At 42.9% G+C, this 13,144-nt stretch overlaps 1 protein-coding gene across 2 annotated transcripts; it reads left to right on the forward strand.

Annotated features, from left to right (window-relative positions):
* Window positions 1–266: 266 nt before the first annotated feature.
* mios (missing oocyte, meiosis regulator, homolog (Drosophila)) lies at window positions 267–11,823 on the forward strand. 2 transcript variants are annotated; one of them, XM_020103445.2, is made up of 13 exons: window positions 267–487; window positions 608–724; window positions 1,646–2,512; window positions 2,614–3,103; window positions 3,374–3,472; window positions 3,616–3,870; window positions 4,828–4,997; window positions 5,573–5,638; window positions 5,811–5,969; window positions 7,863–8,015; window positions 8,882–9,086; window positions 9,312–9,441; window positions 10,292–11,823. In XM_020103445.2, exons 3-13 carry the CDS (start codon window positions 1,694–1,696, stop codon window positions 10,380–10,382), a joined length of 2,637 nt encoding a protein of 878 aa, XP_019959004.1. In that variant the 5' UTR covers window positions 267–487; window positions 608–724; window positions 1,646–1,693; the 3' UTR covers window positions 10,383–11,823. The 2 variants fall into 2 exon arrangements, with proteins under 2 accessions (XP_019959004.1, XP_019959005.1); XM_020103446.2 differs by having other exon boundaries at window positions 276–304.
* The last annotated feature ends 1,321 nt before the right edge of the window (window positions 11,824–13,144 follow it).

Here is a 13,144-nt window from a genome sequence, read left to right on the forward strand (position 1 = left end):
TAAAAACCTACATATATATATATATTCTATACTATTCTATTTTACTGATATAATGTAAAGTAATATAATACAATATAATATAATATAATATAATATAATATAATATAATATAATATAATATAATATAATATAATATAATATAATATAATACAATATAATATAATATAATATAATATTATATCGTCTGTGGTTAGTGGCGCCATCTGGTGGTAAACTGCCTGCAAAGCACCACCGGAACTTTGAGCAGCGGACTCCTGCGACCGCCCGGACGTGTTTTGGTGTAACACACAACAGCAGCCTGTCTGTAAGTTGTCGGACATGTGTGAGTCAGGTGGAAACTCGTCTGTGTCTCAGTGTGTGTGTGTGTGTGAGTAACAAACCGCCTCCATGTTGTGAAGAACCGTGGACCCTCGCAGCTGCTAGCTTAGCCACAGTTAGCTAAACTCTCCCGTTCTGTCCCGTCCTCTGATGTTTAGCATTAGCTTCGGTGAGCTAGCATGTCAACAAACTTTCACCTGCACTTTGACTTTGCGGATTAACGGAAACGACTCGTCTCTGGATCGACGCGATTGTTTATTTAATCCCGTTCCTGCTCCTTCATCCACAGAAACGTCCAGATTTGATCTCGACAGTTTGAGAAGCTTCTTCACTTTGACCTGTTTATATCATTTCTGAGGCTGTGTCATGTCCACCCTGCTGCTGTTGCTGTAAAGTGACCACACAGGTAAACGCTCTTCTCCTTCAAGAGTTAATACAGATGTTATATGTACACATGGAGCTCGTTCACAGCCTGAGTGGGTAAGAAGATAAAACAGACAGAAGACTCCAACTGTTTAATGTGTTTTAAAATACTTTGACATCAGGGTGTAAAACCTAAATGGAGATAAATCATTCACGTGCTTTTAGAATAACTGGAAATGTGTGAGTCTCCTACTGGGAAAGATAATATCAATAATTATTTCAATATGATTGTCATCGATAATACATCGTGTGTTAGCACAGTGAGTAGGTAAAATACTTAGATTTAACACTTTAGATTTCTAAAAGTGTTTAAAGAAGAGTTTAAGACCACGACCTTCACTCAGGAGTAAATAAAAAAAATCATTTTTAAATTTAAGTGAAATGATAATGTGAGATTTATCATGAAATTTATCGATACCGCCCAGCGACGTGTCGTGAACGTCATCTCAACTCAGAAAACAATCGGGTCAAAATATCAGCTTCTGATGTTAAACTTTTGTCATTTGCAAACTTTAAATTATCTCTCACTTTTTAGCAAATACAGGTGAATTTGTATGTTTAAAATTATTTTAAAAATGTGTCAAGGTATTTTTTCTAAACACATAAATACAACACACATTTTGTTTTCAGTGTCTTTGTTCATTTCACATTCTGACTTCAAGGCACGTGAAAACACTCAAATCAGAACAACAACTTCACAACTCTGGAGATCGGACCTTCTGAGGAGCACGTGAATGCACAGAGAATCCAAAAATCTAATTCAGAAGTAGTTTAAGCCATTTATATACTTAAATATAGACGTTATGAATGAAAACTAGTCAAAAAACAGCAGTTTACATATCTATATATCACATTTCTTTGGTGTTAATCAGTGTGTTTAAGTGTCAATCTGCTCTAATTCCAGGTTGCAGAAGTCAGATTCCTGTGAGATCCTTCTAGCTGCTTCTGAACCATGAGCGGCTCAAAGCCCGACATCCTGTGGTCTCCTCACCACCCTGACCGCTATGTCATCTGTGACTCCGAGCTGGGACTCTATCGTATTGGACCTGTGGGCAGCGCAGAAACCAAGGCGGGCACGCTCCCTCTTTCCCAGGAAACTGCTGCTACTTTACTTGCCATTAACTCTGACACCCCGTACATGAAATGTGTGGCCTGGTACCCGAAACATGAGCCAGAGTGTTTACTCGCTGTCGGCCAAGCCAACGGCAGAGTGGTGCTCACCAGCTTGGGCCAGAGCCACAACTCCACATGTAAAGAGCTTGTGGGGAAAGAGTTTGTTCCCAAGCACGCCCGCCAGTGTAACACGTTAGCCTGGAACCCTGTGGACAGCAACTTGCTGGCTGCTGGTCTGGACAAGCACAGAGCAGACTTCTCTGTTCTCATATGGGACATCAGCAGTAAGTTTTCCCCGGAGGCCAGTGTAGCAGCTGAGAAGATCCGTCTCTCGTCTGTGGATTTGGACTCAAGCTCAGTCGTGACCAAACCCCTCTATGAGCTGGGCCAGAACGATGCTTGCCTCTCCCTCTGCTGGCTGCTCCGTGACCCCAAGCTGCTGTTGGCTGGCATGCATCGAAACCTTGCAATATTTGACCTGAGGAACACCAGCCAGAAAACTTTTGTCAATACCAAGGCCATCCAGGGGGTGACGGTGGATCCTCACTTCCATGATCGCGTGGCCTCCTTCTTTGAGGGCCAGGTGGCGATCTGGGATCTGAGGAAGTTTGAGAAGCCCGTGCTCACGCTCACTGAGCAGCCGAAACCGCTCACTAAGGTAAAATATATTTGTGTTTTGAATCTATTTTGGATAATATACTGGTAAATTACATTTTGTTGACAGAAAGCTGGTCGTTAATTCCATTCTGACATTTTCAGGTGGCTTGGTGTCCAACTCGAACCGGCCTCCTGGCCACGCTCACACGTGACAGCAACATCATCCGCCTGTACGACATGCAACACACTCCCACCCCCATCGGCGATGAGACGGAGCCCACCATCATCGAGCGAAGCGTGCAGCCTTGTGAAAGCCAGATCGGCAGCTTCGCTTGGCACCCGTCCTCCCAGAACCGCATGGTGGTGGTGTCGGCAGCCAACCGGGTCATGACCGACTTCACCGTGTTTGAGCGCATCTCACTGGCTTGGAGCTCCACCACCTCGCTCATGTGGGCGTGCGGCAGACACCTGTACGACTGTGTCGAGGATGGAGTTGACGGAGTGGAGAGCGTGATTGAGAAAGACATTGCCACCAAGATGAGGCAGAGGGCTCAGTCCAGGTACGGACACGATACGGTGCAGGTGTGGAGGAATCACCTGATGGCCGGAGGGAACGACCCCCAGCTGAAGTCTTTGTGGTACGACCTGTTCTATATCCTTCACGACCATGAAGTGGTGGAAAAGACTGCTTAGCAAAGCAGTAACTCAATGAATGATACAAACTTATACTAATTACCAGACACTCGTTTTTTTTTAATACAAGATGATAAATTATTCTAAATCACTCTCATAAATCTTTATTTATCCTGGAAAAGAAATGTTGAAATCTTCTATAAACAGCACCAGATATTATTTAAAAACTCTCATACTCAAACTCTCGTGCTTGATCCGCCGCCATTATTCCTTAATTCATAAGCATCACATATGAAGCAGTGTGCAGAGGACATGGAGCTGAAACTGCAGGGGAACAAACAGTCGGTTGTTTACTCTGGTATCAAGAACATCGTCAAGACCAGCTCAGGTAAGAAAGTGACGCACTGAGAGTTGGAGAAAACTGTATTTGTGAAGAAGAACCAGATCTTGTTTGAATAACATTTGAAAACTTTATGTGTTGTCCTGCATTAACGTTCAAGGCAAAGTTTCATGTGCTGTTTGTGTTTCCAGGCACAACAGAGAGCCGCAAGTGCTGGAGCGGCTCGGACCGTCAGACGGACGTGCCGCGCTACCACAGCGAGGAGCGCTGCCTGGCCCTGCGGCTCTGCGGGTGGATCAGCCGCGGCCCCGAAATCGACGTGGAGACCTTCCTGAGAACGCTGGAGCAGGAACGTGAGTGGGAGCGAGCAGCAGCCGTCGCTCTGTTCAACCTGGACATCCGCCGCGCCATCCAGATCCTCAACAAGGGAGCCACCGCTGAGAGGGGTGAGTGAGCAGGCAGACAGGAAGCAGGTGTGTCTTTGAAGCCAAGTGTTGACAGGAAAGAGGATTCATGAATAACATGAATTTCAATATTTCTGACCAACTGTCCAAAACTTCAAAATATGCAATGTAAAATAAATATATATATATAAATATCTGCTTCGTCTCACATGTTCTGCTTTATTTTCCTAAATCAAATTGCTTTGTGGTGGAAAATTAAACAGAAGCAGAAAAAATTCCAACCGATTAAATAATCACAAACTTTGAAATCGTCTATTTTCCTCTGTGGCTGACTCCCCCATTGTTCTACAACGTCACAGTGATCTGCCTCCCTGTTGGTGTGGTTTATGATTTCACGCTGCTTCAAGGGGAAATTAAATAGGAAATATTTATAGCTCATGTCAATTCACGGTTCCTGCAGACGTCTGTGGAAATGTATGAAAGACCATTCTCATCATTTTAGGTCATCAAGTTCATTAGACGCTCAGAAATATGTAAAATAATTTCATTTTCTTGATTTCTTACTAATATTTTAACATTTGTTGCTGTGAATAAAAACATTTGTCGAGGGATTCTGTGTGTAACAAGATTAGTCGGCGTAAATTGAGTTTATTATCAAACTAAATCAAATGAAATTAGGGAATTTAAAAAATGTTTTTCACAAAAGAGTTTTCCAGTCTGAGCTTTATTGAAGACGGAGAGTGAAGGCTCCTGTTTACACACGTCTGGTCTCAGAAAAATTCGACCAATGTAGGTCAAACATTTTTCAGCTGTGTGTGCTAGTGACGGCTTCCTGAGCATGACTGATGGGCGGATTCATTAGATGTGCTGTGTCAATAAACCTGTCTCAGCAATCACTGTTTCCCCTTTAACAATAGTCTCAGAAGCTCAATCCTCTTGCTCCATACTTTCGTTAAAAGTCCCTGCAGATAGTAAATAAACCCGTCTTCTGATTCCCAGGTGACCTGAACCTGAACGTGGTTGCCATGGCTCTGTCAGGCTACACCGACGAGAAGTCGTCCCTGTGGAGGGAGATGTGCAGCTCGCTGAGGCTGCAGCTGAAGAACCCCTACCTCTGCGTCATGTTTGCCTTTCTCACCAGCGAGCCTGGGGCCTACGACGGCGTGCTGGTACTGCAACTCTAAATGTCATGAACCTGTAAAGCCAATCATTGAAACTCTTTCCTCACTGTGGCCGATTTGGTTTCACTTCAAACAACAACCTCCACGTGTTCTCAACACAGTGATGAATAGGTAGGTGATGCTCCATTGGTCTTAAATCCTCAGGTGCTCAGGAAGAGATGTGTTTTACATTTCCGCCATCAGCACTGTAAGTCATAAAACACTTCACCGAACATGAGCCGCTGCCCAGAGCAGAGCGAGCGTTTCTGCTTCTTCCTCCCTCGGTTGCATCAGATTCTGGCCACCAGCTGCTGTCACAGATGTTTATCTCGAAAGACCTTTTCCTGGCCAAAGCGATGACTCCACAATGAGAACATTTAGTCGCTTTGCTTTCATGTCTCGCCTGCTTGGCGTTTATAGACCTTAAGAGGTGATTGGTTTCCTGTTGAAGTGTGTCACAGAGCAGATAAACCTTAAATTAGGAGCTTCACATTCTTTGTACTGAATATTAGAAGCACATTGTAAATTTAAGTGTTTTTAATTTAAGTTTAATAAAAAATAATAATTCTCTGTCTCTGTTTCAGCATGAGAGCAGTGTCGCTGTCCGGGACCGAGTCGCCTTCGCCTGCATGTTTCTCAGCGACACGCAGGTAACAAACTCCACCTCTAACTTCAGCAGCTCGACTCCCGACGTCAGATTATATCCTGTTACTTTAACGTTGAAATTCTACATGTGCCACACCCTGTCAAACCATTTCCTGAAACTGAAGATTCTTGGAATCATCTGACGAGTTTGAATCTCTCTGGGGAATTTGATTGCAGCTGCCTCGATACATCGACAAACTAACCAATGAGATGAAGGAAGCGGGCAACCTGGAGGGCATCCTGCTGACGGGGCTGAGTAAAGATGGCGTGGATCTTATGGAGAGCTACGTGGACCACACAGGAGATGTCCAGACCGCCAGCTTCTGCATGTTGAAGGTTCAAAAACACAAAAGACTTATTACTTTCTTCACACCGTGAATTCTGGGTGTCACAAAAGCGGACGTTTCACCAATAAATCATTAATCAGTGTCCCCACATGAAAAGACGAATGCAAACAGAGGCTGCTGTTAGTCATTCTAGTCATCCAGCACGTGACGGGGGACAGGAGCTAAAACCGTGTGTTTAAGACAGAGGCTGATAAGAGGAGCTGCAGCAATGGACAGTCTGAGGAAAGTTATGTGTTTTCTCTATTTCTCTTTTAAAATGAAGTAGTTCCGTGAATTCAAACAGTTTTTATTCAGTAGCTGTAGCCGATTTGGAAATATCAGGTTTGGGCCTCATAAGCACAGAAAGGAAATGGATGTTATTTATATTATTTATGTTTAAGAAACTACTACTTATTGTGTGTGGGGATAATCTATCAATTAAACCTGAGCTAATTTAAGTGAAATTATTAATTAGCGAACGCAAATGAATGGGACAGGTGATAATTCACCTCAGATGCCGTTCTAAATCTGTTTTCTAATTATTTATTATCTCAAGATAATTAAAATAATTTCCCTCACCCCTCTGCTGACAATACAAGAAACAAAGTGCCCCATGAGAGCGGTGCAGAGTGAGAACTTAGAATTCACGAGTCACCAGTCTGACTGAGCTGCAGGAAGTGACTCAGAACACAAGGTGGATTGAGTAACGTAAAGGAACTTACTCGAAACCCTCTCGGTTCGCAACCCGTGAGAAATCAGTGCTCAGGCTAAAACATGTCTCTTCATTTCTAAAAGGTCACAGCTGCTCATACTTTCCGTCTCTTTTTACAAATCAAAGCAAACCTCATTGGAGTTTGCTCTCATGCACGCGTTCCTCTAAAGAAATAAAGAATTAAAAAATCGTGGAACAGGTCTGCACGTTTTCAACATGATTTTAACAATCTTGGTTCGCTTGTTTTTTTTTTTCTTCTCTAACCTGCTCCTGAACATAGTACTGCTGTACACAAGGCATCCAAGCAGTTATGTTGTAAAGACATATACTTTACATTCATATACGCATTCCACCAGAGGGTGCAGGAAGAGGCTGGAAGGATGAGTTTTATGGGAGCAGGTTACAGTTCAGTGTTTTCAGGCTTGGCCACAGGTCCCTGAACATGTCTTAAAATGTCTTCAGCTCCGTTTTACAAATAAAAATGGCATTTAGATTCGATAGATTCGATTCTAACTTTTACGCACCGAAGGTCAAATACTGAAACTGTCTCTACTGTGCCAGACTGGAGACAAGTGATCATTATTTGTGGTATGCGCTGCATCTTTGGTCTGTGTCTGGTTTAGTTTGTGCGCTAAACTAGACTGTGAACATTCCAGGAAATTCCAGTTTGAGGATAAGTGGCTTGAAAAGAATGAATATTTAAGCTTTAAGTTTCTATAAAGCAACCGGCACTGTGTGAAACGTCTTTCAAACTTTGGACAATGGGTGTAACAAGAATATTTTAACTTTTGATGTGTGTATCTTCATTGCAAGTTTGTTCTTAAATTTAAATTTAAGTGGTATTCAGGTATTAATATATATATATATACTGTATATATATAGTGTCTGGGCTTTTACTATCTGTAATTACTTGAAGGGCCTCAGTAGGTACCTTCAAAGTATTAAAACAGTCATTCCGTGGATTTTTTCACCCAGTGCATTCCAAGAATATGTCTTTGTAACGGCTCGTTTCAAACTCCTGCACTCTTCTCTCAGCCCAACCCAGCCGCTACCAGTCCAGCCTCCGAACCCGCCCATCTTTACAGCTGTAGAAATTTGTTGAAGTATAAGTTGACCGATTTGTTTCTGTGACTTGATAGATTGAAAACATTTAATCGTCCTGCACATAAAAACCAATCTTTTTCCTGACAGGGTTCCACAGGTGAAGTGTTGAAGGACCCTCGAGTCCAATGCTGGATAGAAAACTACCGCAACCTGCTGGATGCCTGGAGATTCTGGCACAAACGGGCGGAGTTCGACATCCACAGAGGCAAACTGGACCCCAGCTCCAAACCGTTAGCCCAGGTACAGAATGTCAGAGGAAGGTTTTTAATGTCTGGAGTGTTAAAACAATTAATTAACAATCACTTTCTTTGACATTGTGAAATAGAGCATGTTTTGACATTTGACCAGTTTCCCAGGGAATCATTCATGGATCTTGATGAGGAACAAATCGGCTAAATTTCGAGGACTGACGTTTATGACTGTGTGTAATTTGGCGCGGATCCAAATAAAAATCTGGATCTTGTTGATTTAAATGTGGTTTCATAAGGAGACTGTTGGGCCTTGGCGGAGGTGTGCCCCATTCTAGTTTGTTATATTTTGAAAATAAGTTGCAGCCATAAATACTTTGATAAACTCAGTCATCATAAATTACTGGTTAGGTTTTGTAAAACCGTTTTCCAAATATTCCTCTGATGCGATACAGCGTTGACTGTTGTCTGACATTACTGCCCTTTGAGCAAAGTAGGGAATTTGTGCTGTTTATTATAGCCAATGTTTATCTCTATCAATCTGAAGAGCAAGCAACCAGCCAAACACATAACACCCATAAGCCCTGATTTGTAATTCTTATCATAAAGCAAGCACTTCATCTTCTTATTTTCTGCTTCAGAATCACAAACTTATCCTCAATATACTTTTATTATAAAGCCGAATGTTACAAATGTACTTCGTGGGTGATTATGAGTACCCTGGCACTGCAAACAAATCTTGGCACTGCCTCACATTCCAATAACTACAGCTTAGTACGCTGGGATTATTGCTGTATTATCTTATACTTATCTCTCGCTCCCTTAAAAAATGAAATCCTGACAGCTGGTGGGTATGTGCTTGTTGGTTTTACCTTCATATCCGCCGGCTCTTATCAACCGACCTTTGTGTTTGACCAGGTGTTCGTGAGCTGCAACTTCTGTGGGAAGTCCATCTCCTACAGCTGCTCGGCGATGCCTCACCAGGGCCGCGGGTTCAGCCAATACGGCGTCAGCGGCTCGCCCACGAAATCAAAAGTGACAAGCTGCCCTGGCTGCCGGAAGCCGCTGCCACGCTGTGCCCTCTGCCTCATGAACATGGGAACACCTGTGTCCAATTGCCCAGGTAAAGTGCCCAGTGTGTCAACAGATGCTCAGCTGACGTTTCCACCAACAGGGAACATCTTTGAGCAGCTTAAGTGGTCATTATACCTAACTAAACATATGCAGGGGAGAATATATGGACTTTGATCAACGTTTACCTGAGAGTGTCAGTGCAGCAGCCAATCCAGTTTCCTCGTCGCTCTGATGTCACTGATGACTTGTGGATGAATATTTATTTTGCTGGCAGGAACAGGGAAGTCGGACGAGAAGGTGGACTTGACGAGGGAGAACAAACTTGCTCAGTTCAACAACTGGTTCACCTGGTGTCACAACTGTCGACACGGCGGCCACGCGGGTCACATGCTCAGCTGGTTCAGGTGGGACTCTCACTGGAGGCCGCACATGTGTGGACGTGTGGTCTGATTCTGAAACCAAAAAAAAAAAACAAAACTGAAACCTGTAGAATCTAAAAGTAGATACATTTATTCTCTATCAGTAAAAATGTAAGATCTGAATATTAAGGGATTTCTGAAAATGATCGTCAACAGATATTCCTGTATTACTGAGAGATCTGTTTATAAACTCAAAAGTAAACAAAACTGTGAAGGGCAAAGTGATTCTGTTGATCTGTAAAACATCTACTGCTCTAGATTGTCTGTCTTTATAAGACTTAAATAACTCTTCATCAATGAAATGTCTAAAAACAATTAGACCCATGTTATATATATTTTGTTGACTTACATTTTCCACAATGTGTCCAACAATGTTCAAACCCAGAGAAATCAGTTTTATTCAAGGTAACGACGTTTGCGTCCTGTAGAATTTCCTCGGGAAAGGTGAAGACTCAACTCCCAGGATCCATCTTTAGTTATTGTTTTGATTGAGTGTTTAAATGTTAAAGTAAAATGACTTTTGTCTATGACAGACAGAGGCAGTGTCAGGTGGGGGAAATATCCCAGCAGCAAAACCCTCTTAGGTTTATTTTGTGGTTTGTTTAACTTTGTGGGCTATTAAATAGAAAAATACAGAAATGTGAGCCATGTTCCTACAAACCAACAAAGGCAGCTTTTAACAACAGGTTTCTTAATTAGTTCTTTGGATTCACACCAACGTGCTGTGACCTCCTATAATCTTGTGGCCAAAGCCCTGTTTCATCGGTAGTTTACAAGTTGCTTCTTGTCTACGTGTGCTTCCCCTCTAAACTGACCTCCGTGTGTCTTTCAACAGAGACCACACAGAGTGCCCAGTGTCAGCTTGTACATGTAAATGCATGCAGCTGGACACCACGGGGAACCTGGTGCCTTCAGACAGCAGCTAAAACAGGAGGAGCCTGTCGGACTCTGAAGCCAAACACCAGCCCAAGGCCAACCAGCGCGGGTTCACTGCTGCACCCGCCACACCGACAACTGGGCAAGGGACAAAGGGTGACGGCAGCGTCCCTCTTCCAATGCGGCTGCTGCAATAGAATTAAATACCGTTAAGTATAGTCTAGTGAATGTAACGTGGTAACATAGGCCTGCGTGAAGAAGGGAGGCGGTGTGTGTTACCGATCCGACTAACTGACACAATCACATAAAGGGAGCAAATGAAAACTCACTGCTTTGCTAATCAAAGTCCCACTCAGGAGAAATACACTTTAACCTGAATCAGGCTTGTGATTTTATTATGATCCATTTGAAAAATATGATGAAAAATCCACTCACACATCAGGTTGTAAAGATGTGAACACAGGTGCCAATATGTTTGAGCTACATTTTTGTTTTAATGCGCTATTTAACGTCTGCGTTTGTCGTATGAAAGGATCTTCACATACCTCATGAAAGCATTGTTCGGGGTGAAGGATGGTACCCCGGGTGACCAGGCGGAGGGTAGCGCACAATAACAAAACTCTCTTGCTCTCTTCATGTTCCCCTGTGCCACTGTTCATCTGGCATTGTGCGGGAGGGCTTCCAGTGCGAGGGGTAGTTTTTCAGGGAAGGGGGGAGAGGATGCGGAATCGGAGAAGGTCGGGGTGGCGGGTGAGGAGGAGGCTGTGAGGGAGGAGGAGGCGGGAGGGTGCTTCTGTATTCAGCAGCCCACTCCAGGCCTGTGGCTCATGAAAGAAACTCCCCAGAAAACAGCAGCTGCTCGGCACTCTGACAAGACCCTCCAGATTGTTCCCCTCATAAAGAACCTCAGCTGCCGGAACACTATTGACTCAAAGAGAGGGCGAGAGAACAGACAGCCTGAGCCCCGTAAGCCCCCCCCCTCCGCCTCTTACACCCTGTGACATACACAGACTTGCCCTCTCTTTCTTTCTCCATCCCTCTGGTGCCCAAATTGCACCCAAAAACTATGCATACCACACATCAATCCAGGGATGGGCGCCGTCTGTGGGGGGGACCGCCGTGTGTAAGCCGCATTGTAAATGGGGTTTCTCTCTTTCTCTGCCACCCTCCCCGCTCTGTCACTTACCCAGGGAGGCATTGTAAGTGAGAGGCGGCCTGCACCAGAGCTGGCTAAATCACTTAGTCATGGAGTAGGGAGGAGGGTGCTGGACGGGGGGGCGCACAAGAGCTACTGTATGCTGCTTTCACCAAGATCTCTCCCCGGTGTGGGAGGTTTTATAGGCCTGCGTGCCCTTTTGTGAACTATTTTGGAGTGGAGCTGACAAATTGGCGAGCCGTGTAGCGTCCTGAAAAACAGAGTGGCTGGAATTTCATCCTTTTCAGTGTTTTCTTGTGTTTGCCTTTTAAATAAATTCCGACTGACTAATTGGAGCACTGCTGAATGGGGTGTTTTCCATACGTTTGCATGGTTTATTTTTACATTATCATGTTTCATAGACACAGATGGCGTGGGGTTTTTCTACCATGTCCGTACTCGATCTTTGCATAAACGCATTGAGTGACACGTTATTCTCCCATGGGAACTCCCATATTATCACAGACCATCAACTGTGGCTGGGAGGTGACACGAAAACAGCAACATGTCGGTTTCAGAGGTTCTAGATGACCAAAAAAAAAAACTACACATGGGCCAAATCTTAGATCTTCAATCTAAATTCCAGTTATAGCAACTGTGGAGCTTTCAGACATATCACGATTGTTCTCGGCAGATTCTGCTTTCCCAATTATCGTGTAATTGTACTTTTTCTGATTTCACATTTTTTTTAAAGAATCCTGGTTCAAGTTGGCAAAAAAAATTGACACTGAAATTCAGTTTTTATCGTGGAAAACACCAGCGTACCAAATGTTCTGAATCGAAATCAACTTAATTGGCATACAAGGAATTTGACTTCTGTGTGTTGAAGAAAAACACAAATACACAGCAGAAGTGAAACAGGACAACAAGGTTTAACAACAAAACCTGAGACTGCAAATCACCATTACATGATGAAGACTAAAATCCCAAAAATTCTGCAGTTTACAATGATATAAAACAAAAGAAGAAAACCCTTCAAACTGCTGTTTAGTTTAAAGGGTTGATAAGAGCCTGGTTATGAAGGAAAGTACTCGTAGTAGTATGAATAATATCAGATGACGTAACCCTCCCCAAACAGGTGTTGCAATTTTAATAGAGAGTGAAGCAGTCAGTAAAAAAATACTTTCAATCGATGAGTCACTGTTATTCATTATTATTTATTTGTATAGCACCTTTCAGAAAGGTTAGTGCAGCTCAAAGTCCTGACTAGATGATTGATCTGCTCAAAACACAACAGAAAAATGCTGGTAATGAAATAGGCTACTAGTAGTAGTATTTGTTAAAGCTATAATAGAATATAAAAGAAAAAGACCTTAGAAGGGGATAAAGACACTAACATTTACATTTGTCTCATTGGGCTTAACAGTGTTAACATCCTCTGTCTTATGTGTGTGTGTTTGTGCTCTGTCTTTGTTTGCAGAAGAAAATAATCCAACTCCGGTACATTTATATTAATGTACACTGCACCTTACAAATAAATAAAAGTTAAAAGGTTTTTAAAAAGTTGAAAATAGTTTTAACTGCACCACAAGCTGAGATCATATAATTTCCTTATTATCTTTAAACTGTAATATGGATTTTTTTTTTCTTCCCCCCACCACATTTTATTTTAATCAA

This window comes from Paralichthys olivaceus, chromosome 13 (genome assembly GCF_024713975.1).
Source record: "Paralichthys olivaceus isolate ysfri-2021 chromosome 13, ASM2471397v2, whole genome shotgun sequence".
NCBI classification, from domain to species: Eukaryota; Metazoa; Chordata; class Actinopteri; order Pleuronectiformes; family Paralichthyidae; genus Paralichthys; species Paralichthys olivaceus.

What these genes read in the sequence shown, in the direction of transcription:
- mios (XM_020103445.2), top strand. Translation starts at nt 1,694, where the DNA reads ATGAGCGGCTCAAAGCCCGACATCCTGTGGTCTCCTCACCACCCTGAC. An exon ending in CCAGCTTCTGCATGTTGAAG is followed by an intron (nt 5,970 to 7,862) that starts GTTCAAAAACAC and finishes TTTTCCTGACAG; the next exon opens with GGTTCCACAGGTGAAGTGTT. An exon ending in GCTCCAAACCGTTAGCCCAG is followed by an intron (nt 8,016 to 8,881) that starts GTACAGAATGTC and finishes GTGTTTGACCAG; the next exon opens with GTGTTCGTGAGCTGCAACTT.